Raw genomic sequence first — 25504 nt, 5'->3', positions numbered from 1 at the left:
ATTATTTTAATATTTACATTAGAGTAGTATTATATATTTAGTATATATTTATTTTTTAATGTGTTCTAAATTACATAATATAAAGTATTATAAACTTAAAATGAGTCAAATTGAACCTTTAATATTTAAAACAAAATTCGCCCACATTTTAAAAGAGTCTAATTTATTGTCTAAGCCCATTTTTAGGCTTAATATTTTACTCAAACTCTTCTAAGTCTTGGATGGCCGTTTGAGCTTGAGTAGATAACCCTACCTATAGACAGTCTAATAATGAGTGAGCTTTAAAAGACATATTACACTTCCAACAAAAGTACAAAATTCAAAATTTAAAAATAACATTGTTAATAGGGACAATCATAAATTTTAAAATAATTTTTTTCAATGTTCCATTTTATTTTTAAAATATCAATAAGTATGCATGTCCATTTTTTAACTCCATCTAAATATTCAGGTTAATATAATATCAAATACTTGATTTTGATTTGAATGTTCAATGTTACTTAAGTTCTTTAATCCTAAATAAATATTTGAGTTTAATTTTAATGTTCAATTTAGCACCTAATTTTAGCTCTAGAATTGAGGGTTGTTACTAATTGATTCTTTTAATGCAAACTCGAGACTGATGGACTGTCACCTCAGTTCCCAATTGGTGTTGGTTCTCTTGCACCTGCTCAACCAGCTAATGTCACTACCAATGTTGAATAAGCAAGTTACCTATCGGTTATATTGTTGGTCAGCTAACTGCATCTCACGATGATGAAGATAGGAGTATATATGTGCTTGCTGCAATGGTGTCTTACAGAATTACAGCACCAGTCTATACACATGGTATGGTCGCAATAAGAAAAGCAAGTGCGTGCAAACCAAAAGCATATTGTGTAGAAGTCGATGAAGTTCCACCTGACAGACATCTAGCACTATAGTCTAAGAAGTGGAAGGAAACGATGATAGCTGAATATAAAGCACTGGTGAACAATGAGACACGGTCCTCGATGAAGATTCCACCAATAGATTTCCCATTGAGTGCAAATGGTTGTAAAAAAGTAAAGAAACATGCAGATGGAACAGTTGAACATTACAAGAAAATACCTGTAGGCAAAGGATTCTCTCAAGTCCTTGGACAAGTTTTCAAGGAGATTTATAGCCTAGTTGTGAAGTCACCCACTGTGCACATGCTACTCTCTATTCTTTAGCCAATCAAATGTCAACCAGGCAAGTTGATGTCAACAAGGCCGTTGCGAATTACGATCTTTTAGAGGAGGTGTACATGGTACAGCCTCCAGGTTTTGAACAATATGCACCAAATGCCATTGTATTGCGACAAGCCCTAAGTCGGTTCTCTAAGCTCAAAGAGTACGTGAAAGACATCCCAATACGACATTGCAAGGTTTATTATTCCTTGTTTGTTTGCAAAGACAATGATGTCATTGTGTACCTCATAGTGTATATAAATGATATCTTAATCACTGGTAGTTCGAATGAAGTGATTGTTGATCTGGTTGACAAACTTCATACTAAGTTCTCACTTAAGGACCTTGGAATATTTCGTGGGGATAAAGGTGAAAAAAGGCTGGGAATGGATTTGTGCTACGCCAATAACCATCTCATGCAAATTGTTGAAGGATGCGGTAGAGTTGTTTGCAGATCCATAGCTCTATCGTAGCATTATTAGACTTCTTTTCTACGTGTGTCACACAAGGCCAAACATCTCATCTAGTGTCAACAAAGTAGCAAAGTAATTGCAGTCTCCTGGAGATGAGCACGAGGTTGTTGTTAAAAGAATCTCGTGTTATATATGAGAAGAACACTTGATTATGGGTTGGTCTTTTCGCCGGGATGCATAGAAATGACTATTGTGGCCTTCTTTGATGTAGATCCGGGAAGTACTTTTTTGTATAATTTTAACAATCATAATAAGTATTTCTAATTTACTTATATTTAATAAATTAACTTACAATTTTATATGCATTTTAAATTTTAAAATTGTTTAAATTTTTTTAAGTTTATTACTATTTTTACAGATTAAATATACTATTAAAATTGAAATAGATATTTTAAATATATAAATAATGTTATAATAAATTATTTAGTGGTGAAAAATTTTAATTAAAATCTACATCCACTAATTAATAATTAAAATTAAGTTAGAAACTATATATAAAAATATAATTTGACACAATTTATTAATATAATATTTAAATTTTAAAATGCTATTTATTTAAATTAAATTTAATGTAAATTATCATATTTTAATGAAATATTACAAAATTTATGACAAAATTTAAGAAAAATTAAATTAAATTAAATTAATTTAATTAATAATGCAATCAACGTGTACTTAGCACGGGTAAAGAAAACTAGTTAATATATATTAGATTAGTGTAAAACTAAAGTACCTTTATAATTTTATAATTAATGTTTTAATATTATAATTGTCATATTTAATGTTTTATCTAGGTAAATTACGCATGTCCAGGGTGAAGCTAGAACAAATTTTAGGAAAGTCGAATAAAATTTAAATTTTTATAGTCTATCTCTTTATAATTTTTAAGGATTAAAATACATTTTTATAATTTTAGGGAGGGCTAAAGTGTAATTTTACCTTTAATAATTTAAAATTTTTTAAAAAATTAAGGGCTTAAATTGAAATTTTTCATTTTAAGAGGGCCAAGGCCCATGCCAACCCCATATCCGCCTCAGCTCATGCCAAATTTAGGTACAAATCACAAAATTACACATGAATTTTGATCAATGCATAATTTAAATACATGAGCTTTGATTTTATGCACTATATATATGAAACTTTGGAATAAATTTTCTATTTTGAATGTGTATAATTTATATTTTAATAATGATTATATTTATAAAATAAAATAAAATTAAATTCCTCCAAAACAATTATAAAATTTTACATGCAAATTTGTTATAAGAAATGTTGATTGGAATAAATTTAAGTGCTAATTTGTTTGGTATTTCATGGATTGTGAAAAGAAAATTTCAATTCTCATACGTTTCTTTTTTGTCCTTTTACCTGATTTGATCAACTTCGCCATCATATGAAAATATATGTAAATCACTCAAAGGTCCGCACCATTACTATGGGCCCAGAGCCTACTTGATTATGACTTCCTCTAGAGAGTGATACCAACGTCCAAATCTGCGCGTGGGTCACCTGCACTTTGCGTCCTTAAGCCATTGTTCCCTATTTTCGCTAATAAAACCATTTTAGGAATGGAACTTGAGCTCATGACTTGACCTTTGGCTTCTAACTTGTAACTTTTAAACTCTCTTCCGTTTCTTTCAGTAACGTTTTTGCAATAAATATATATCTTATTCATAAATATTTTTATCAATATTTATTAAATTATTATTTTATATATTTCATAAGTGATGAATGAGGTGTTCATGGGTCGAAATTTGAATCGAGTTTGAGTTGGATTTAAACATAGCATTAACATATTATATGTTTGTCCAAACTTGATATTGCCCAAAATATGAACTTAAAATTTTGCTTAAACTCATTTATATCTGCAAAAAATTAATTCAAGCTTATTTTAGGTTCATATTATTTTTTTAAAATATTTATATTATATTATATTAATATTTAATAATTTTATACTTTTTTATTAATTTTTTTATATAATCATCTTAATATTATTTTAATATTTACATTAGAGTAGTATTATATATTTAGTATATATTTATTTTTTAATGTGTTCTAAATTACATAATATAAAGTATTATAAACTTAAAATGAGTCAAATTGAACCTTTAATATTTAAAACAAAATTCGCCCACATTTTAAAAGAGTCTAATTTATTGTCTAAGCCCATTTTTAGGCTTAATATTTTACTCAAACTCTTCTAAGTCTTGGATGGCCGTTTGAGCTTGAGTAGATAACCCTACCTATAGACAGGTCTAATAATGAGTGAGCTTTAAAAGACATATTACACTTCCAACAAAAGTACAAAAATTCAAAATTTAAAAATAACATTGTTAATAGGGACAATCATAAATTTTAAAATAATTTTTTTCAATGTTCCATTTTATTTTTTAAAATATCAATAAGTATGCATGTCCATTTTTTTAACTCCATCTAAATATTCAGGTTAATATAATATCAAATACTTGATTTTGATTTGAATGTTCAATGTTACTTAAGTTCTTTAATCCTAAATAAATATTTGAGTTTAATTTTAATGTTCAATTTAGCACCTAATTTTAGCTCTAGAATTGAGGGTTGTTACTAATTGATTCTTTTAATGCAAACTCGAGACTGATGGACTGTCACCTCAGTTCCCAATTGGTGTTGGTTCTCTTGCACCTGCTCAACCAGCTAATGTCACTACCAATGTTGAATAAGCAAGTTACCTATCGGTTATATTGTTGGTCAGCTAACTGCATCTCACGATGATGAAGATAGGAGTATATATGTGCTTGCTGCAATGGTGTCTTACAGAATTACAGCACCAGTCTATACACATGGTATGGTCGCAATAAGAAAAGCAAGTGCGTGCAAACCAAAAGCATATTGTGTAGAAGTCGATGAAGTTCCACCTGACAGACATCTAGCACTATAGTCTAAGAAGTGGAAGGAAACGATGATAGCTGAATATAAAGCACTGGTGAACAATGAGACACGGTCCTCGATGAAGATTCCACCAATAGATTTCCCATTGAGTGCAAATGGTTGTAAAAAAGTAAAGAAACATGCAGATGGAACAGTTGAACATTACAAGAAAATACCTGTAGGCAAAGGATTCTCTCAAGTCCTTGGACAAGTTTTCAAGGAGATTTATAGCCTAGTTGTGAAGTCACCCACTGTGCACATGCTACTCTCTATTCTTTAGCCAATCAAATGTCAACCAGGCAAGTTGATGTCAACAAGGCCGTTGCGAATTACGATCTTTTAGAGGAGGTGTACATGGTACAGCCTCCAGGTTTTGAACAATATGCACCAAATGCCATTGTATTGCGACAAGCCCTAAGTCGGTTCTCTAAGCTCAAAGAGTACGTGAAAGACATCCCAATACGACATTGCAAGGTTTATTATTCCTTGTTTGTTTGCAAAGACAATGATGTCATTGTGTACCTCATAGTGTATATAAATGATATCTTAATCACTGGTAGTTCGAATGAAGTGATTGTTGATCTGGTTGACAAACTTCATACTAAGTTCTCACTTAAGGACCTTGGAATATTTCGTGGGGATAAAGGTGAAAAAAGGCTGGGAATGGATTTGTGCTACGCCAATAACCATCTCATGCAAATTGTTGAAGGATGCGGTAGAGTTGTTTGCAGATCCATAGCTCTATCGTAGCATTATTAGACTTCTTTTTCTACGTGTGTCACACAAGGCCAAACATCTCATCTAGTGTCAACAAAGTAGCAAAGTAATTGCAGTCTCCTGGAGATGAGCACGAGGTTGTTGTTAAAAGAATCTCGTGTTATATATGAGAAGAACACTTGATTATGGGTTGGTCTTTTCGCCGGGATGCATAGAAATGACTATTGTGGCCTTCTTTGATGTAGATCCGGGAAGTGACAAGGATGGCAACTGATCTATTTCAGGGATATTGCACAGATTTAAATGACAACTTGGTGGCTTCGAGCTCTAAAACAACAGAGATCTGTTTCAAGGTCCACAGCATGAGTAGAATATAACAACGTTGAAAAGGATGCTTATGAGTTACAGTGGCTACAGTAAGTCCTTGCTGATTTTGGTGTGGAGTTGAAAGGTGTCAAAACTATGGTGTGACAATACTAGCGCCCTCGCAATGGCTGTTAACCCTGTTTTGCCACACTAATACCAAGCATGTGGACTTAGACTTGCACTTTGTTCACGAGGAGGTAGTTGATAATCAGCTTAAGTCAATTATAAAAAAGTCACTTATAAGAAGTGTTGATGGTTCGGGTTGGATCTAAACATAATATTAACATATTTTATATTTGCCCAAATTTGGCCCAACTCGAAATATCGGTCTAAAATTTGCACAAGCCAGTTCTTATTTGTAAATGACTAACCCAAGCTTATTTTAGGCGTACCTATATTATTTTTTTAATTTTTAAAAATTATTATATATTTTTCAATTTATTGATTTTTTTATATAACTATCTTTACATTGTTTTAATATTTATATTAGAGTAATATTATACATTTAGTATAGGTTTTATTTTATTAATGTGTTATAAATTACATAATATAAAATATTATAAACTTAAAAATAATTTAGGTTAAATTAAGCTTTAAGGCTCGAGCCCAACCCAACCCAACCCATATTTTAAACGGGTCTATATTTTTTGCTCAAACCTATTTTTCGGATATAATATTTTTACTCAAATTCTCTAAATTTTGAACGAGCCTTGAGACCTGAACAGGTAACTCGATCCACGAACAGGTCTACAAACAAAATAGGTATGAGCATTTAATAAAGTAAAAAGACTTGAGTTAATTAAATTGATGACACTTATTTCATTAATCAAACTTAATTTGAAATTTTAATGAATCAAACTGAAATTACATTATAATTAATTGTTAAATTGTTTGAATTATTTAAATTATTCAAATTATATGATTCAACATTTAGATAAATTATTTAATTCGAATTATTTATTTAAATTAACTTAAAATCTTGAATTACTTAAAACATTTAATTGATATCTTCAAATCGAGACGAATTTAGTTCATCTTAGCGTATGCTTGGGTTGACAATAGGGCCAACTAACGTAAAAACAAAGCAAGATGGGCCGTGTAGAAGTTTAGAATTAGCGAGGAAATCTATGGGCCGAATACCAGATCCTTTAAACCTGCATATCACAAGGAGATCTTCACCTTTAATTCTCAGACAAGTCAACGTTAATAAAAAATAGGTTTATTAGATAAACTAGTATCTGAATTTGGTTTCAATATTCAATTTTGTACTTAAGATTTCTTTATCGTAATTTAGTACTTGATTTTGGCTTCAATGTTCACTTTAGTACCTGAAATTTTTCAATTTGATACTTAAACTTTTTGTCTTAATTAAGTACCCAAGTTTAATTTTAATATTGAATTTGGCACTTGAACAATTTTTTTATCTCAATTAAGTACATATGTCTTTTTTACTAGAGCACATATGTCAAACATTCATTAGGAAACATGATGCTATTTGGTATGGGTTCTAAATTGAACAGTGAAATCAAATTTAGGTATCAAATTAGAACAAAAATTTTCAGTTACCAAAATGAATATTGAAGTCAAGTTTAGGTTCCAAATTGTATATTAACCCTTAATAACAAGGGATCAAAATCATTATTATCTTAGAACGACACTTAAATTTCATCCAAAAAAAAAAAATCATTAGAAAAGAGCGCGTTACCCGAAGGTCACAAATCTTAGAAAGAAGACGAGAAAACAAGAGAGCTAAAAAAAAAAGGAAACAGAAAATTCTCTCCCAAATTTATAGTTCGAATTATAAAAGGGGAAGAGAACTCAGCAGCAGTGTAGTGTTTTGAATCGACCTCCGGTTTAGCTTCAGATCCGAGCACCGTCATGTCATCTTCCGTAGTCTCCACTGTTCGTTCAACCTTATCTCTTTTCGTTGTCGTTTTCATATTCTTTTCTCCGGTTTTCGCTTCTGAGTCAGATCACAAGGTAATCATTCTATTCTCCTCTTACCCTCTACTTTTAACCCTAACAGTGACATTTTAATTCTTTTTTTCTTAATTTTTCGTGTAATTTTATTATTTTAATTTGATTCAGATCTGGGCAGTTTTTTGTTGTTAGGTTAGGGATTGCCATTGACTTGTAGAAATTTATGACTTACGTTTATTTGTGGCATTTGTTATACAAAAATTGTTGTTACTGTGTTGCTATTATGAGGTGTAAGATGTGGATCTCTGATGTATGGTTTCGTAATGTAAATTTACGTATGAAATGTTGGAAACATGTTCGGTAAAGATTGTTTATGCACGCTTGAATTGTATCATTTTCACGTTGAGGTTAGGCAGTAAGCTACGGTTGAGGTAAATCAGATTGTAGTGAAGTTGGCATGGATTCCTTCATGTTTAAATATATAGTTCTAAGCGTTTTCTAGCTTCTTGTTTGTTGGATTTATTATTAATTTTTTTAATTGGTTTTCATTTGGATCCAGTTTGTTTGATTGGATCTGCTTGAAAGTGTTAGATGGGTTCATTGCAGAATACTCGTGGGAACTCTTCGATGTCTTTGCATTTGCATGGTTACTATCCTATTATATTGAGCTGTCTTAGTTACCTTTTATAATAGCCAGAGAAATGTCTCAGCTGGAATAGTGAGGAAGAATATTATCAATGTTTTAAGCCTTTTGTCCTTTACTAGGTATAAGCTCATGCTTTCCTTGAATACACTGGGAGAGTAGGTTGGAAATTTGTTTATGCGACTTCTTATGAATGATATTGAATCAATAAACATTCAGGACTTTGACCAAGGAATTTGATCAGTTGTCTTTTCCTGAATTATCAGTCTAAGCATTTTTGGCTTGGTTCAGATGCTCTTTGCAGACAAAGTTTGTTAGTTATCCCATGTTGAATTGAATTATCGGATGGAAATCACTTACCAGGCAAATAGCTCCCCAACTCTTTTTCATTCATATATTTTACAGTTGGTGACTGGTGAGCTGAGTATTTTAATTCATGGATTTGAGTTCTTGGGGTGCAGGCTTCACAGAATTTCACAAAGTATCATGCTGAATGCCAATCCTTGAGATCAATTTTGCATCATCCTGTCCTGTTCATTTCCTTGTGTTCAAATAACAGTTCTGTATAAAACCTTGCGATTATTATCTTTAACCCGAAGTGTGGTTGATATTTAGATATGCTTGTTGTTGTATGCTGTTAGATTTCTGTAATATCTTTATGTTGCGTTTTTCTACTTCAAAAGTTCTGTGTAAATTTACCAATTCTCCTCTTGGTATTCCTTGCAGTATCAACCTGATGATCCTGTTACTCTATGGGTAAATAAAGTTGGTCCATACAACAATCCACAAGAAACGTATAACTATTACAGCCTTCCTTTTTGTCATCTGGGCACCAATCCGGCTCACAAATGGGGTGGTCTTGGTGAGGTCCTTGGTGGAAATGAACTGATTGATAGCCAAATTGATATAAAGTTCCAAAGTACGCTTCTTTTTCTTTGTTCAACACTTAATTTGGTTGCCGTAATTTCTTTCATAACTTTTCTGCATGTGTTTGACTTTTTATTTTTCCTTCTGCTCCTTTTGTTTTGTTCTTCATCAGAGAATGTGGAAAAAAGTACCATTTGCCAACTTGAACTTGATGAAGCAAAGGTCAGGGAGTTCAAGGATGCAATTGAGAACAGTTATTGGTTTGAATTCTTCATGGGTATGTTTAGCTTTTCATTATTTTATACAAAAGTTGTAACTGTGCATGAATAGAGTTAGAAAGATATTGATACTTGACAGCTTAGATGAGTACTGAAAATCCGTGGATTTTAATGCTTTGGGAGGGTGTTGTTCTGTTTGGGGGTGTGAGTTTTGGTGGGCAGTGAAAAATCTGATGCCATGTATCCCTTCCCTAGAACACACCATTATGAAAATAAAATGTTCCAGGCGTGTTGGGAATTTCAAGGAAATTTATGGAGACGTGGATGTTGGGTGTGGATAAGTTACAGCCATATTACATGCATTGACACCTGTAATAGATGAAAATGATTTTTATGCAGACTTGTTTTTGGTAAAATTGTATACAAGGTTTTTCCTCCTCCTGATCTATTTTAAATAAATATTTCTATTGCCATCAGTCATCAAACTCTTATGTTTTCTTTTTTGCTTAATGCAAAGAAACAAAAGGTTTCTTATCTGCACAACAAAAATCTTATGGACCTTTATCGGTTGCATGGTGATGGATTGTTTCATAATGCAAGCTAGATCTACATTTGAAATCATTTAAGTGGGTCTGAAAAGTGAGGATGCACGGGTGCTTTCTCTTGGTATGACATGTCTACTTGCCGAGTTTAAGGGATATTGTCGATATGGGTTATTTTGTTCGAGCACTTACTCTATCTTCCTGGCCTTTTTTTTCATGCCATGTTTCTGCGCTTCGCAATGCTGAATGTTTAGATGACCTGCCTTTATGGGGTAAGCACTAATCCACTTTCTGTTTCTTTTCTTTAGTTTACTAATCCTTTTATAGCCTGTTACTGAAGAGTTTAATGTTAACTTTTTAGGCTTTGTTGGTGAGCTGCATCCTGATAGGAACAGTGATAATGGCAAGCATGTCCTCTACACACATAAGAATATTATTATTAAATACAATAAGGATCAGGTTTGTGATTCTAGACATAAGTATAATTCAGTTCCATGTTTTGGTATCTGCTGCTGATGTTGATCATAGTTCAATCTTGCAGATTATTCATGTCAATCTCACTCAGGAGAGTCCAAAACCACTGGAAGCAGGGAGAATATTTGATCTGACTTACTCTATCAAATGGATTCCAACTAATGTCACTTTTGCTCGTCGCTTTGATGTCTATTTAGACTATCCTTTCTTTGAGCACCAAGTAAGCACTGTTATTGGTGATCGTTCTCTTCATTTGACTTTTTTTTCTTTTTTGCAACAAAATTGTGTTCACACGTCTTGCATTGGGTTATTCTGTTTTCTTGTAAATTTTATGAGAGTTTTAAAAACATACATCAATATGCAGATCCACTGGTTCTCTGTCTTCAATTCATTCATGATGGTTATCTTCCTCACTGGTCTGGTGTCCATGATTTTGATGCGAACTCTGAGAAATGACTATGCGAAGTATGCTCGGGAAGATGATGATCTGGAAACTTTGGTGATAATACCTGGACCCTTTCTTTTTTCCTCTTATACAATCAAAGTTCTGTTATCTGATTATTCACGTTCTTCTTTCTATTTTACCTATGTTTTCAGGAAAGGGATGTGAGTGAGGAGTCTGGTTGGAAACTTGTCCATGGTGATGTTTTCCGGCCACCTTACAATTTGGTTCTGCTTTCTGCTGTTGTTGGCACAGGAGCTCAGCTAGCATTGCTTGTTCTCCTTGTCATCTTATTGGCAATTGTGGGAACGTTGTATGTCGGGTATGTGGCTAGTATGAACTGACAATTTGTGACAGTTGTTAACAGTTGAATGTACATATTTATTCCTCTGCCTCTCTTGGATACCACTTTTATGCATATATAAAGTCAAGCATAAATACATGGAGCTCTTGATGGGATCACCTTTATTTATGAGCCTTCTTTTTGTAGCATAGACCATGGTGTTTTATCTTGCCATTTTTAATTCAGAGTATGAATCTCTTTGCTGTTTGGTTTTCCCATTTCATCGTTCAGCCTTTTGACTATTAGTAATCCTGTAAACTGATTATGTTTGTTCAGGAGAGGAGCAATTGTCACTACTTTTATACTGTGTTATGCTTTTACATCATTCATTTCTGGTTATGTGAGTGGTGGCATGTACTCACGGAATGGGGGTATGTGCTTTATCCCTTAATGATTTTCACCTGCATACGTTCTCTCTACTTGCGGTTCTTTCAATTTAAAAGGTTGCGTTTGTTTCTATTTTCAGGTAAAAGTTGGATAAAGTCAATGATCCTTACAGCGTGTCTGTTCCCATTTATGTGCTTTGGCATTGGTTTCATCTTGAATACAGTCGCTATTTTCTATGGATCTCTAGCAGCTATTCCTTTTGGAACAATGGTGGTTGTTTTTGTAATTTGGGCTTTCATTTCATTCCCCCTGGCCCTTCTTGGTACAGTTGTTGGAAGAAACTGGAGTGGTGCTCCAAATAATCCTTGCCGTGTGAAGACCATTCCTCGCCCAATTCCAGAGAAGAAATGGTATTTGACACCCTCTGTGGTGTCTTTGATGGGAGGACTTCTGCCATTTGGCAGCATATTCATTGAAATGTATTTTATCTTCACATCCTTCTGGAATTACAAGGTGAGGTTCTTTTTCCTAGGTTTTAATCATTTGACGAGGGACAAAAATCACATTTGCAGTTCTTTTTACCTAATGTTTTTGGTTGATAATTTGCCTCATTTTGCGAGTCATAAGTTATTTGGATATATTATGTGTTTTGCAGGTTTATTATGTGTATGGCTTTATGCTGCTGGTCTTCCTGATTCTCATCATTGTAACTGTTTGTGTGACAATTGTGGGGACATATTTCTTGCTAAATGCTGAGAATTATCACTGGCAGTGGACATCGTTCTTCTCTGCTGCCTCCACAGCTGTCTATGTGTATTTGTACTCCGTATACTATTACCACGTTAAAACCAAGATGTCAGGCTTCTTTCAAACCAGCTTCTACTTTGGATACACTTTGATGTTTTGTCTTGGCTTGGGAATTCTTTGCGGTGAGTTTTGAAAAATATATAAAATAATCCATCATATTTATAAATAAGGCTGTCCACCCTTTTCACGCATGACATATTCAGTGGAAATGAGTTTATTCTTAATCTTCTATGTTTCTGTTGGCTTGAAAGCTTGAAATCTTGCCCAAAAATTTCTGGATTGTTTTCCTTGTTTGAAATTTTGGACAATTTTTGCGATCGATGTATTAAAATGTCTGTAGATCATACATGATTTTGCAAGACATTGAGCATTTCTCTCTCTCTCTCTCTCTTTTTTTATTAGTTCGAGCAGTGGTTTTGTCTTTTTTATTTTCTGTGTTGCTGTTTAGCACTCTTCATATTTTGCCAGAGAGTGTTAAGAGTTCATGGTATCCTCTGATTCCCTACTTCATGTCCAGTATTCTAATTATTTCCATTTCTATATTCAGGAGCTGTAGGTTATCTTGGTTCCAATTTATTCGTACGGAGGATCTATAGAAACATTAAGTGTGACTAGAACATCGCTGTCGGAAAGTAGAACCATCAGCACTTCTGCGAGAATTCTAGTTATCGACGCAATAAGTGCTGAGAGGAACCTCCTGATCAGGTACAGGGGAACCTAATGAAGCCTATAAGATTAAATCACGGCATTTGACGGTAACATGTATTCTTGGTACTATGGAACAGGGAAAGCCCTGAGATTTTGTTTTGCTTCTTTTATAATTATTATTATTATTATTTTATTCCTCTGGCTGTAACTTGAAGCCCTGGTTTGTTAGATTTCAGATATTGTTTTATAATTCAGAAACTAGCTAAAGTATAAGACTTGTGTCATTTTTACTTGTTATAGATGTGTCCTTGACCCCTCTGCTTATAGATGTTGTCGTGTCTGTAGGAACTGATACTTAAATTCCATTTGGACTTGGACTATTACTTTTTTTCCCTCTGATATATAGGAACCTTTTAAAGTAATTCAGTAAATGAGTGGTGTTTTTTTTCTTGGAAAATGTTTCTTATGTTTTTCCAGGACTAATATAGAGGAATTAGAAGGGTTCTGTATACTGGGTAGACTGAATGAAAACGGCATTAAATAGCGAAAATAATTATATGGTGTGATGGCAATCTAGCCTGTACTGTAATAGCAAAGGAGTTAGTAAAATCTTTTCCGATGCAATGTTAACGAAATATGGATGTTATGATATGAAAGCTGTGGTTGGCATAATTTAACCTTTTTTTTTTTTGTTTCCATATCTGTAATATTTGCTTCGTTATTTTTCCTTGCTCAAAAAGAAATTGTCTTTTTTATTGTATGGTTTTAGTTTTTTAGACTAATTTCTTTTCTAACTCTAATCTGAATTTTGTATCGCTATTTTATTTAGTTAATTAGATTCATCATATTTAACCGTCTGGCATACTTTTTCAACAGAAAAGGAATTGTTCTTAAAGTGGGTTTTTTAAAAGTATTTGATGTATATACCTGGAGGTGTGATGATTTAAGATGGTTGACTTAGAAGCTAAAGAGTTGTAGAAAAGCTAGAGAAGCTAGAGTAATCAGAATATGAGCGTTGGAATCAATGTTTTTTAAATATTTTTTAAATTGAGTCGGTGATTGAATTGATTAAATTATTGGTTTGATTAAAAATATTAAAATTAAAAAATAAAAAACTTATCATTCGGTTCAATCAGTTTTTTAATTGATTGAACTAGTTCTTTTAGTTTTTTGGGTAATTAGTTTAAAGTCATTTTTTGAATCAATATTTTAATTCAATTGATTCAACCGATTGATTTAAATAACATTGGTTAGAAGAAGATTGGGGAATAAAAAAGAGAAGAGAGTTGAGGCTTTTTGGAGAGGATTAATGTCTTTGTCTTTTTTCTTGGTTCCCATGAGCCTTTGAAAGGAGGTCCTCTTTGACAGTTTTTGAGGTGCCATGTGTTGTCCACGTATTGGTCTCGGACTTCATACAAGCTAGTCGGCCTATAGGTATTTTGCTATAGTAGGTTGTCCTAGATAGGCTTTCAATATGAACTGTCGATGTTTAGGAATAGGAATTGAATATATGTGACGGTAAACACTCTATCTATGTCAAGTGGCTTCGATGGTTCGGATTAGTAGGTTTCTTAGCTCACAAGGTTATCTTGGCAAAAAAATGTTGACCAATGAGGCATGAGCTCGCAAGATATAGGCATAATTATTGTCTTTATTGTCTTTCCACCAATTGAGGGGAGATTATAAAATGACCATCTTTAAGACATTGGGTTTCTACGACTTACCATTCGGGATAGTAAGGATTTCTAGAGTGTAGGTATCTAGATTTAAAAAGTATTTTGAGTATATTTAAGAAGTTTGAAAATATTTGAAACTTGAAATAAATGGCGATACGATGGGAGTGTAGTTTTAGGCAAAACGTTTGTTATAGTTGACTTAACTGACGTGAGAAGTGGCCGTTATTGAATGAGGTCACATGTCGCTCTTTTATTGGTTTAAGGGTTGACTTACTTAATAATGTGTTACCATACATTAGGACAATATTGCGTGTTTGTAAAACTTCCAAATCACTTTTTCTCTATAAGAGGGAATGTTGGTGTTGGGTTTCATACTTCAACAGTTTTACTATTACTTTCTTTAAAATCTTTTAATACTCTAAATTAAAATAACTCATGTGAATTATCAATACAGTTGGACTAAACCCATAATTATACCTTATCGTTTTCCTTCTCTTTCTTTTGAATAAAATGCCATAGGGTTAAGGATTGTGTTCAATTGGCAATTACACTCCACCAATTAAATTGATGGGAATAATGAAAGGATAATGAAAGCCACAAAATGTTACGCCACGTGGAAGATAAATCTCCATACAAACTACATCCTCCCGTTGCCTTGTTTTTATAAACACAGCTCCACTCCCATACTGACTATGGCCTGCCACAACAATACACAGGCATTCTTATTTCTAAAAACTGAAAATGGCTTCCACCGCCGCCCTCTCCACTTCCACGGTCAGCAGCACCTCATTCGTCCGCCGCCAGCCAGTGAGGAGTCTATCCTCCCTCCCAAACTTTAAGCAGGCTCTTTTCAGGCTAAAACCCCAAAGAGGTGGGCGTCTTACAATGACAGTATACAAAGTAACGCTGCTCACTCCGGAAGGACCTCAAGAGTTTGAGTGCCCAGATGATTTGAAGATCCTGGACGCGGCGGAGGAGAATGGGATTGATCTTCCGTACTCGTGCAGGGCTGGTGCTTGCTCTTCATGTGCTGGGAGAGTCAAAGAAGGCAGTGTGGACCAGTCTGAAAATAGCTTCCTTAGTGATGAACAAATAGAAGAAGGCTTTGTTCTCACTTGCGTTGCTCTCCCAACAAGTGATGTCGTCATTGAAACACACCGGGAGGAAGATCTCGTTTAAAGCAATTGGGTTTTCAGGGTTTTTTTTCTTTGGGGGGACTTTTAGTGTTGTTTAAGGGATGTGTTTATTGTTAATGTTCTTGAATGAATTCCATGTTCTTTTAAGGTTTTGTTGTTCATTTTTGTAATCACAAAAATGGAATCATTGTAGCCCTAATAATCTTTGCAATGGTTAAGAATCTCTTTGTTTTCTCCCTCTCCTATTCTTGAAGTTGTTCCACCGTGAATGTTATTGTGGAGTTGCAGGGAATTAGTTCTGGTTCACGACGAAAAGAGTCATTAATCCAACACCCCAAAGAAATGCAGGTGAAAGTAAAACTCACCCAACCCATTATATCCACGAAACAGTCGCGCAATTCATCTACTTTTCAATAACTTGATATCACATAAATATTTTTATTTTAAATTTAAATAAAAATTCTAAAATTCAAAATAAAAATATTAATATAATATTAAACTATTAAAAATAATAATATCTTTTTTTCCTACAAATTTTGCTGCCATATTAAACAGAATCCAAAATGATAAAAAGATGGTGATTTTACTCCTCTCATAATAATAGTATGCATTTTATATCTAAGTGGATCCGCGTTAGAGGTGTGCATGGCCTGGCAGCCCGGCCCGGCTTGAAGGCTTGCTCGAAAAATAGGAGGGTTTAGGTAAAAATATAGGCTCGAAAAATAGGTTTGGACAAAAAAGAGGCCTCGGGTAAGATTTTTTGGCCCGGGCCCGGCCCTGTCCGATTTTAATATTAAATTATTTTTAAAATTTTTTTATTTTTAATTTTAAGTAACTTTAGTATTTTGACTTTACTCTTTTGTTGTTTTTAATATTATTTTGGTGTTGTAAACTTTTGTTATTTATATAATTTGGTTCTTAATTTAGTTCTAATTTGTTTCAATTTTTCAATTTTAATATAATTACTTTTTATTATATTTTTATTTATGTATTATTTTAAGAATTATTTTAGTCTCATTTTTATTTGTTTTTTGTTTTAATATTTGTTTTAATATTTTTAGATGTATTTGATTTATTATATTTTAAATTTTTATTTAATAAAAAAGCAAAAAAAAGGTTTGGCAGGCTGACTCGGGCCTACTATTTTTCTCGGGCCGGGCTCTTGAAAACGAGCAAAAATTTTTATAGACCCAGCCCGGCCGGTCCATGCACACCTCTAATCCACATTCACTAATATTATAATGTTGTTATAATATCTAATATCATTATTATCGTTGTTTCTACACTAATTATAGATAAATATACCACCTATCTAAATAACATAAGTTGAGTATGATGGTTATGTATCATACCATTATTCACGCTTAATTCTTACTCACAACCAACCAAATATTTGGTTGAAGTGTGTAACCCATTAGTTTAAGTCCCTTCTATGGTTGAGGTCTTGAATACAATTCATTAATTCCTATCTGAATTGCTATTGAGTGTAATAAGGAATAAATAAATAAATATTTCATAACCAACCCAGCTGATTCAATTTCAGTGAACTAAAAGTTCTCTTTTTCAAAAAGCAAAGCAGCAATGGTGTCTCACCCTCTTTTTTTTTTTTTTTTCTATTTAGATTACACTCTTTGATTTGGTATTTTATTATTTTTGTAAGTTTTATTCTATTCTATTTTTATAGAAGAATATTTTATTACAACTCTATTTTATTACCGTGAATTAAATAAATTATTAGTATGTTCTAAATCGAATTAGATTGATTGGATCGAAAATTAATTAAGGTATTAGTCCAATGAAAGGTATAAAATTGATTAATTTGTAAATCAATACGTACAAAGTGATTGAATTGAGCTAAATCGATTCAATAAGTTAGATTTTTAATTTTTTAATAATTTTTTTTAAATTTTAATTTTATTTTAACCCTCAACACCAATCAACTCGAAAACATTGGCTAATCTTAGAGTGTTGATGACCATCAAGTTGTAAGCTTTTAGCTTACAAAAGGGTAAAATGTAGCAAGCCATCAGATGATTTTTCACTCCAAACTTTACACTAATATGTTATCAAATGCACTTTTCATCATGTTTGAGAATAGATTAAAGTAGCTAACGACTGAGTATGTTTGAGTATAGATGGATCTATTCAGAAAAACGTTGGGTTCGTGGCGGCAGGGAAAATTGTTTGTGATCGAGATGGAGCGTGGATTCTTGGTTATAATAGATTTGTGGGTAGTTGTCCTATTTTTGATGTAGAGTCGTGGGGTATTTTAGATAGATTGAGTCTTCTTATTGAGCAAAGATATGACAAGGTGATTATTCAATCTAATTGTCTCCAGGCGGTCATAGCTATCCAAGCGAATTTTCCAAAAGGGTCCAATTTTGCCTTGATCAAGAGGATCCATCAAATGCATTTGGTCAATTTTTAGAGAGGATAATAAAGAAGCTGATCGTTTGGTCAATTTGGTCCAATATAGAACATATAATTTACTTTTGTTTGAGACCTCCTTGTTGGAGTGGATCATTATGGTTTCTAATCTTTATTTTATTGATACAATGCCTAAAACTACTCATAACCCATCAACCCTTAAATAAGAGGAAAATGCACTTCAGCGCACTTAAATCCACGTCCTTTTGCACTGGCAACAATGTCAATGCCAATTGAACTAAAATTTAATCGATTAAATATTAAATTATTTAAAAAACAAAATTATGTAACAAATATATCTATAAAAAAATAATATAAACTAGAAATCCTATCACACATAGCATATTTAGAACATAAATGTATGTTTAAAAATAACGGCGAGAGGGTAATGTGACAATTAAAAAATCGGTATAATAACAAATTTACCATATCAACTTTCACATATTATATTGCTTTAGTCATAATTTTAAAAATTAACCCTCAAAACTTATAAATAATCTCAATTTGATACATCTTCAGCTAAAGAGTTTTGAACTTTGTGTTGTTAAAATAAATAAATAAATAAATAAAAAACCTATGACTTCTTCCACCTATGAACTTAAATGAACAATCACCCTAACCCCATATATAGCATATTTTCAACTCAAAAAGATTCATTATTTTACAATTTAATACACCCTGACTAACTCACAATTCCTCCATTGTCAAAATTAAGCTTTTTCTTTTACAGGAAAATTGATCTTTTGATGAAATGTCAAGCTGTTTGAACTAACAGTGCATAGAAAAGTGGTTCCAATTCCAGCTCACCAATTCATAGTGACACCTTTGAACATTATTGATGGAGTTGCGTGTATATCATGGTATAGATTACAGAAAATATAAAGAAATGAAATCCAAAATACTTTGTAGCCAACAAATACTGCTGAATGCTTCATACCAGTAATCAGGGGAAGCAAAGAGGATGCTATCAGCCACAAAAACCTCTGCCTGAAAGCCTCAACAACAGGCGGGTACTTCCCATCAACTTCGAGATCGGTGTTGAGCATAGGAATCGGTGAAATGCCTATGTAATCAATCTGAATCCCATCAATTTCTTCCTTAGTTAGCTCCATTGCTGAAACAAAAAACCCAAATCAATATTTTTCCCAGAAACTAAAAAAGAGCATTCCTTTAGACGTCAATAGTGTGAAGGGGTACAAAAAAAAAACCCAAAAGAGTATTTCCTAGAAACAAAAACAAAAACCCAAACAAGGTAAGCCTTTATCGTAAAAGCCATCCCTTAAAGACCCACAAAGAGCAGCCACTTTGATCACCGGTTTCGCTGCTGCTATGGCTTCCATTGCTCTCTAATTTTGAGCATCAAATTTAGTAAAATTTGAGAGTTAAATTTTAAAAATTATGACTAAATAGATATAAAATATAAAAATTGAAGGTTAAATTTGTTATTAGAATGTTGTCATCAATTGTGAGTTAGTGAATGCTTTATTGATGTTAATGGAATAGATGGTAAATGAGGCTTTGATAGATGGAAAAATACAAATGTTAAAAAATTATAGGGGTTTTAGTTCAAACCCTATTGTATTTGTGTGCGTGTCTCTTTCTCTATATATATTGGTCGATAATAGAGTTTCCAACATCGGTAACAGTGATTAATTTCTTTGTCGTGGATGCTTTCTAAAGAGGTAAATAATTGGCTATACATATATTTTCACAGATAAATTGCCCAAGACTAATTATTGTGTACGTTTTCTCACAATAATTATAATGATAATGATGATGGAAAAATACTAATTCAATTTGATTGCAATAAAAAAGATGTTACGGTATGAATTGAAATTATAAATTATTCCATTTTCAACAATTAAATAATAGTTACTTGAAAAGCCTGTTGCTCCATTCCTTAGAACATAGTCAAACTCCTAACCTTATAAGTAAAATTACTCTCAAAATAATATAATTTATTAAGCAAAATAAAGATGTTTTTATTATCCAATTATAAATTAATTTCCGATTAATTTATGTCACCAATTGAATGTAGTGTTTAATATATAGTGTAGATATATGTATGTTTAGACATAAAATAGAAATAGCATAACATCTTTTACGCATTTACAGATGTAGATGTTGTTGCAGGAGTGATAAATAATAGAACTTAAAAGTATAAAACTTTTTGTTCTTGCCTATCCTTTCAACCAAGACCGCATAGCGCAGTGGATTAGCGCGTCTGACTTCGGATCAGAAGGTCGTGGGTTCGACTCCCACTGTGGTCGTTTGATTGATTTTTTGTTTATTCTTATTTTACTGCCTCTATGATGCTAAAATTTGAGTTTCGAAGAAAAACAAGTTAAATTATGTGTAAAAAATTTAAGGCTCCATTTTAGAAAATATTTTCTATTTTTATTTTGGAATATAGTTTTCGTTTTTTTAAATTAAAAGAGACATTTGTTAAATGAAAATGAAAATTTAATTTTGAAATTAAAATATAAAAAATGTTTGATACGTTTTTTTCAAAACAAAAACTTAAGAAATAATTACTAAATAATAACTAAAATAAATTTTAAGATGAATAACAATATAACTTATATAATAAAATTAAATTAAATAAACATAAATAAATAAATAAATAAAATTTCATTACAATAAAAAGAGTAGGCTAAAAAAGTTTTTGTAGGTCTATATAGGCTCAAATTGTAATGAGCAATTTGACATTTAAAGGCAAATTGAAAAGAAAAAGGTTCGTGTATTAATCTCTTACAAGAAAGGTTCTTACGTTGACATGGATATGAACCAATAAAAGACCTTTGTTTTTAATTAAGATTGTTTAAATCGAATTAAATCGGTATAGTGTTCGATTTAGAAAAAAATATTGAATCGGTTGATTTGAAAATTAGTATATTGGACTAGGTTGGTTGGGCCAACGCAAAATATTAGACTGTTTTCTAAGTTCGAGTCCAATCTTGTTTGTCCGTATTAATTTTTTTATATTATTATTTTTATATAGAAATTAAATTTAAAAAATATAATACATCAATACACGGAAAACATTAAAATAAATGTTTTCTCACAAATTGCAAATATATTTAAAAAAGTCTTTATATTTAAATAACACTAATAGAATTGCAACTTGGCAAACAAATGTCTCTAAAATAATAGTACATTTAATAATAAAACAAGAGTTATACAATATACAAATAATAACGAAAAAATAATAGCAGTATAGTAGCAAAATTGCAACAAGACGACATCAAAATGGCAACAAACAACAGTAAACAACAATGGAAATGATTTAGACAAATTTAGGTCAAGCCGGGTCGAAAATATTACATGAGGCCCCACTTGTTTAGAAAAAAGGCTTTATTTTTTTGTCCAAGCTTATTTTTCGGGCTTATATTTTTACCAAAACCTTCTCACTTTTCAGGCGAGCTTTTAGGTCTCGGCAGGTGGTCTAGTCCATGTTCATGTCTATTACAGACTAGTTGAATTGGAAAAAAGAGATTAAATCAAAATTTTTGAATAATTTTTATTTTTAATGATTTATTCAATCGAATCAAATGAATCAATTAGGTTAACTAATCAATGACTTCATTTTTTTAGTGAAAATAATAAAAACAATTTTATTTTGTGTTAATTTTTTTAACATACCTTCATTTTTTAAAGCAACTTTTAAATTCTCAACTAAACATTTCATTATAAAAACACACGAAAATTCACATTTAAAATTTAAAACTAAACGCATCAAGAATCTCGAATATCATAAAAGTATAGGGACTAAAAAATAATTAGACCTATTGTTTTCTCTCGGTTTTAATCCAATGGCCCAAATCTAGTGCTTGAGCTTGGGCTTTAATTTCCAGTATTGTATGCAAACGTTATCTGGTTTTCACTTCCAGGGAATCGGATTTTAGGGTTTTAGAGATCTGAGAATTTGCAAGCTCTGCCATTTTTTTTTCCCTTTCGAGCTTTGTAATTAAACAAAGTGGTTCCCTTTGGTGTCGAATTATAGAAATTTTGCTTCTCCAATCTATCTAGGGTTTAGTTTTCAGCTAAAATTTCATACCGAAACCCTCTATTCGAGAGCAATTTCCATTTTATTGAGGAAAAAATGGCTTCAACAGGGCAGCCACCGTCACTTAAAAGAAGAGATGCGCCGTTAACAAAAGAAGGAGATCAGCTTACTATTACCCCTTTAGGCGCTGGCAATGAAGTTGGTCGTTCTTGCGTTTACATGACTTACAAAAGCAAAACTGTGCTGGTATGCTTACTAAATATTCCTTGTATTTATTGTTTTCTTTTACTACTGGATTTGTTTAGTTTCTAATTTGAGTTTTTTTTTTTCAATTTTAAATGATAGTTTGATTGTGGAATTCATCCTGCTTACACGGGTATGGCTGCCTTGCCGTATTTCGATGAGATTGATCCTTCAACTATTGATGTCCTTCTTATTACCCAGTATGGCCTTCTTTCCCTTTATTTTGTCTTCTTTAATCCTTCAAATTTGTTGCCGGGTAGTTTTAACTGTTATATTTCAAATTGCTTTTGGCAATTGTGCAGCTTTCACTTGGATCATGCTGCCTCCCTACCTTATTTTCTGGAAAAGGTTTGTTTCTTTCAGAGTGAATTATCGTCTAAGTACGGTAGTTGTTTAGGAGGATAGTTTGAAATCCGATAATTCTAATTATTATCCACAGCGACTTCGGAGTGAATGTGTGTATTAAGCCTTGGATATCCATTATTCGAATCTGTAGTTTTGCATATATACGAACCCTGTATCTGACGTTACTTTTCAAAATTTTTATTTGAACAAAAAAAAAAAATACTAAATCCAGATATTTAGCGGGTTTGAATATCCTCTGAATAATTAAATTAAATAGGTTTCAAATTCGATAGTTATGCTTAGGTTTAATATGGATGGATGATAAAGCATGTTCGAATTTGTAGAAATTATAGATATTTGTCCTACTGCCATCCTTAATTTGGTCTTGTTTAAGAACTAATGCGTTCATATTTTTTACCAGACCACATTCAGAGGTCGAGTTTTTATGACTCATGCAACAAAAGCTATCTATAAGCTCCTTTTGACTGATTATGTAAAAGTGAGCAAAGTTTCGGTTGAAGACATGTTATTTGATGAACAAGACATTGGTCGCTCCATGGATAAAATTGAGGTATATATATATTCTTGGTTTTCCGTTTCTTGTAATGTTTATTGTCCACCCGTTCTGGTGTAGTCAGATTTGCTTCTTCGAATTAACTGATTGGGAACAATGTGTTGTGTTTTGTGCTTGACTGCAGGTTATTGATTTCCACCAAACCGTGGAAGTAAATGGCATTAAGTTCTGGTGCTATACTGCTGGGCATGTTCTTGGTGCTGCTATGTTCATGGTTGACATTGCCGGTGTTCGAGTCCTCTACACTGGAGACTATTCTCGTGAAGAAGATCGTCATCTCCGTGCTGCTGAGCTGCCACAGTTCTCTCCTGATATATGTGTGATTGAATCCACTTATGGTGTCCAGCTTCATCAACCACGACACATTCGGGAGAAGCGGTTCACTGATGTTATCCATTCTACTGTTTCTCAAGGTGGTCGTGTTCTAATTCCAGCGTTTGCCCTTGGTCGTGCCCAGGAACTTCTGTTGATCCTTGATGAGTATTGGTCTAGCCACCCTGAGCTTCATAACGTTCCAATATATTATGCTTCCCCACTTGCAAAAAAGTGTATGGCTGTTTATCAAACGTACATACTTTCCATGAATGAGAGAATCCGTACCCAGTTTGCGAACTCAAACCCCTTCAAGTTCAAGCACATTTCTCCATTAAATAGCATTGAGGAATTTAGTGATGTAGGTCCATCTGTTGTAATGGCAAGTCCAGGTGGTCTTCAGAGCGGGCTGTCACGCCAACTCTTTGACAAGTGGTGTTCTGATAAGAAAAATTCTTGTGTTATTCCTGGTTATGTCGTTGAAGGGACGCCTGCAAAAACGATTATTAATGAACCGAAGGAAGTGACTCTCATGAATGGTCTCATGGCTCCTCTGAACATGCAGGTTCATTACATTTCATTCTCGGCCCATGCAGACTATGCACAAACGAGTACATTCTTGAAAGAGCTCATGCCTCCCAACATAATTCTTGTTCACGGAGAAGCAAACGAGATGGGAAGGCTTAAACAGAAGCTTATCACTGAGTTCACTGATGGCAACACCAAAATCATTACCCCTAAGAATTGTCAGTCTGTTGAGATGTATTTTAGCTCTGAGAAAATGGCTAAAACAATCGGAAGATTGGCTGAAAAGACCCCAGACGTAGGTGAAACTGTTAGTGGTGTTCTGGTAAAGAAAGGTTTCACCTATCAGATAATGGCTCCCGATGATCTCCACATCTTCTCACAGCTTTCAACCGCAAACATCACTCAGAGGATCACTATCCCATTCACCGGCGCCTTTGGTGTGATAAAGCATCGACTCGAGCAGATATACGAGAGTGTGGAATCATCAACAGATGAAGAGTCTGGGGTTCCAACATTGCAAGTGCATGATAGTGTGACTGTGAAGCAGGATTCAGATAGGCACATCTCATTGCATTGGACATCGGATCCCATAAGTGACATGGTGTCGGATTCCATCGTGGCATTGGTTCTGAACATCAGCCGGGAGATCCCTAAGGTAGTAGTGGAATCTGAGGCCATAAAAACAGAAGAAGAAAACGGGAAGAAGGCGGAAAAGGTTATTCATGCACTCCTGGTTTCACTGTTTGGGGATGTGAAATTAGGAGAAAATGGAAAGCTTATGGTAAGTGTTGATGGGAATGTGGCTCTTCTTGATAAACAGAGTGGGGATGTTGAGAGTGAAAATGAAGGTCTAAAGGAGAGAGTAAAAACAGCTTTTCGACGAATTCAAAGTGCAGTAAAACCAATCCCTCTCTCATCATCATAGTTCCTTTTCCCCCTGATTTACTTATTCATCTTTTAAATGTGCTCGACTTTGAGGATGAATTTTGGATTTGCCAATTGCATGATGAAGTTATGTTGGTTGCTTATTACCAAGCAGTAATTCCTTGTTTGTACAGCTTAGCAGTTAGCACTGAAGCATGTCGTCATCATCTTTTACTCTAATGTTTTGATATTGGTAAGATTCATTGATTTCTGCCATTAATGTGAAACAAAGGGTAAATTTTACAAGTGTAAAGCAACATTTTAATATTTAGTCTTTTAATTTCGACTCTTAAAATGTTTTTGTTTACGATGATCTCATATTTTGTGTTTTTTTTTTTAAATTTGGATTTCTTGAAAATTTAAAATTCTTATATAAAATCCTAAAATAAAAAATATTAAAATTTTATAAAGAAACTATATTTAAAATGGAATTTTTTAAGTAATGACTT

The 25504-nt window shown here is 32.9% G+C and overlaps 3 protein-coding genes and 1 non-coding gene across 4 annotated transcripts; all 4 read left to right on the top strand.

The window, feature by feature from the left end:
* The first annotated feature begins 7302 nt into the window (after window positions 1-7302).
* LOC108464049 (transmembrane 9 superfamily member 1) lies at window positions 7303-13341 on the top strand. Its single transcript, XM_017764129.2, has 12 exons — window positions 7303-7633; window positions 8943-9135; window positions 9256-9360; window positions 10098-10115; window positions 10205-10302; window positions 10385-10537; window positions 10682-10816; window positions 10915-11081; window positions 11379-11473; window positions 11569-11942; window positions 12085-12358; window positions 12784-13341. The coding sequence occupies exons 1-12, from the start codon at window positions 7532-7534 to the stop codon at window positions 12849-12851; spliced, it is 1782 nt and encodes a 593-aa protein (XP_017619618.1). The 5' UTR covers window positions 7303-7531; the 3' UTR covers window positions 12852-13341.
* A 1879-nt stretch (window positions 13342-15220) lies between these two features.
* Window positions 15221-15898, top strand: LOC108461957 (ferredoxin-A-like). Its single transcript, XM_017761954.2, has one exon. The coding sequence runs from the start codon at window positions 15302-15304 to the stop codon at window positions 15737-15739; it is 438 nt and encodes a 145-aa protein (XP_017617443.1). The 5' UTR covers window positions 15221-15301; the 3' UTR covers window positions 15740-15898.
* Window positions 15899-20319: 4421 nt separating this feature from the next.
* Window positions 20320-20393, top strand: TRNAR-UCG (transfer RNA arginine (anticodon UCG)). The gene has a single exon. It is a non-coding gene; the product is annotated as a tRNA-Arg (tRNA).
* A 1559-nt stretch (window positions 20394-21952) lies between these two features.
* Window positions 21953-25350, top strand: LOC108464316 (cleavage and polyadenylation specificity factor subunit 3-I). The gene is made up of 5 exons (XM_017764557.2): window positions 21953-22375; window positions 22475-22572; window positions 22675-22720; window positions 23139-23288; window positions 23416-25350. Exons 1-5 carry the CDS (start codon window positions 22226-22228, stop codon window positions 25054-25056), a joined length of 2085 nt encoding a protein of 694 aa, XP_017620046.1. The 5' UTR covers window positions 21953-22225; the 3' UTR covers window positions 25057-25350.
* The last annotated feature ends 154 nt before the right edge of the window (window positions 25351-25504 follow it).

Source organism: Gossypium arboreum, chromosome 13 (assembly GCF_025698485.1).
Source record: "Gossypium arboreum isolate Shixiya-1 chromosome 13, ASM2569848v2, whole genome shotgun sequence".
Classification (NCBI taxonomy): domain Eukaryota; kingdom Viridiplantae; phylum Streptophyta; class Magnoliopsida; order Malvales; family Malvaceae; genus Gossypium; species Gossypium arboreum.
Note: the sequence above shows the minus strand (reverse complement) of the source record. Positions and strands in the feature narration are given on the sequence as shown.

What these genes read in the sequence shown, in the direction of transcription:
- LOC108464049 (XM_017764129.2), top strand. Translation starts at nt 7,532, where the DNA reads ATGTCATCTTCCGTAGTCTCCACTGTTCGTTCAACCTTATCTCTTTTC. An exon ending in AATTGATATAAAGTTCCAAA is followed by an intron (nt 9,136 to 9,255) that starts GTACGCTTCTTT and finishes GTTCTTCATCAG; the next exon opens with AGAATGTGGAAAAAAGTACC. An exon ending in TGGCTTGGGAATTCTTTGCG is followed by an intron (nt 12,359 to 12,783) that starts GTGAGTTTTGAA and finishes TTCTATATTCAG; the next exon opens with GAGCTGTAGGTTATCTTGGT.
- LOC108461957 (XM_017761954.2), top strand. Translation starts at nt 15,302, where the DNA reads ATGGCTTCCACCGCCGCCCTCTCCACTTCCACGGTCAGCAGCACCTCA.
- LOC108464316 (XM_017764557.2), top strand. Translation starts at nt 22,226, where the DNA reads ATGGCTTCAACAGGGCAGCCACCGTCACTTAAAAGAAGAGATGCGCCG. An exon ending in ACAAAAGCAAAACTGTGCTG is followed by an intron (nt 22,376 to 22,474) that starts GTATGCTTACTA and finishes TTTAAATGATAG; the next exon opens with TTTGATTGTGGAATTCATCC. An exon ending in GATGTCCTTCTTATTACCCA is followed by an intron (nt 22,573 to 22,674) that starts GTATGGCCTTCT and finishes GCAATTGTGCAG; the next exon opens with CTTTCACTTGGATCATGCTG.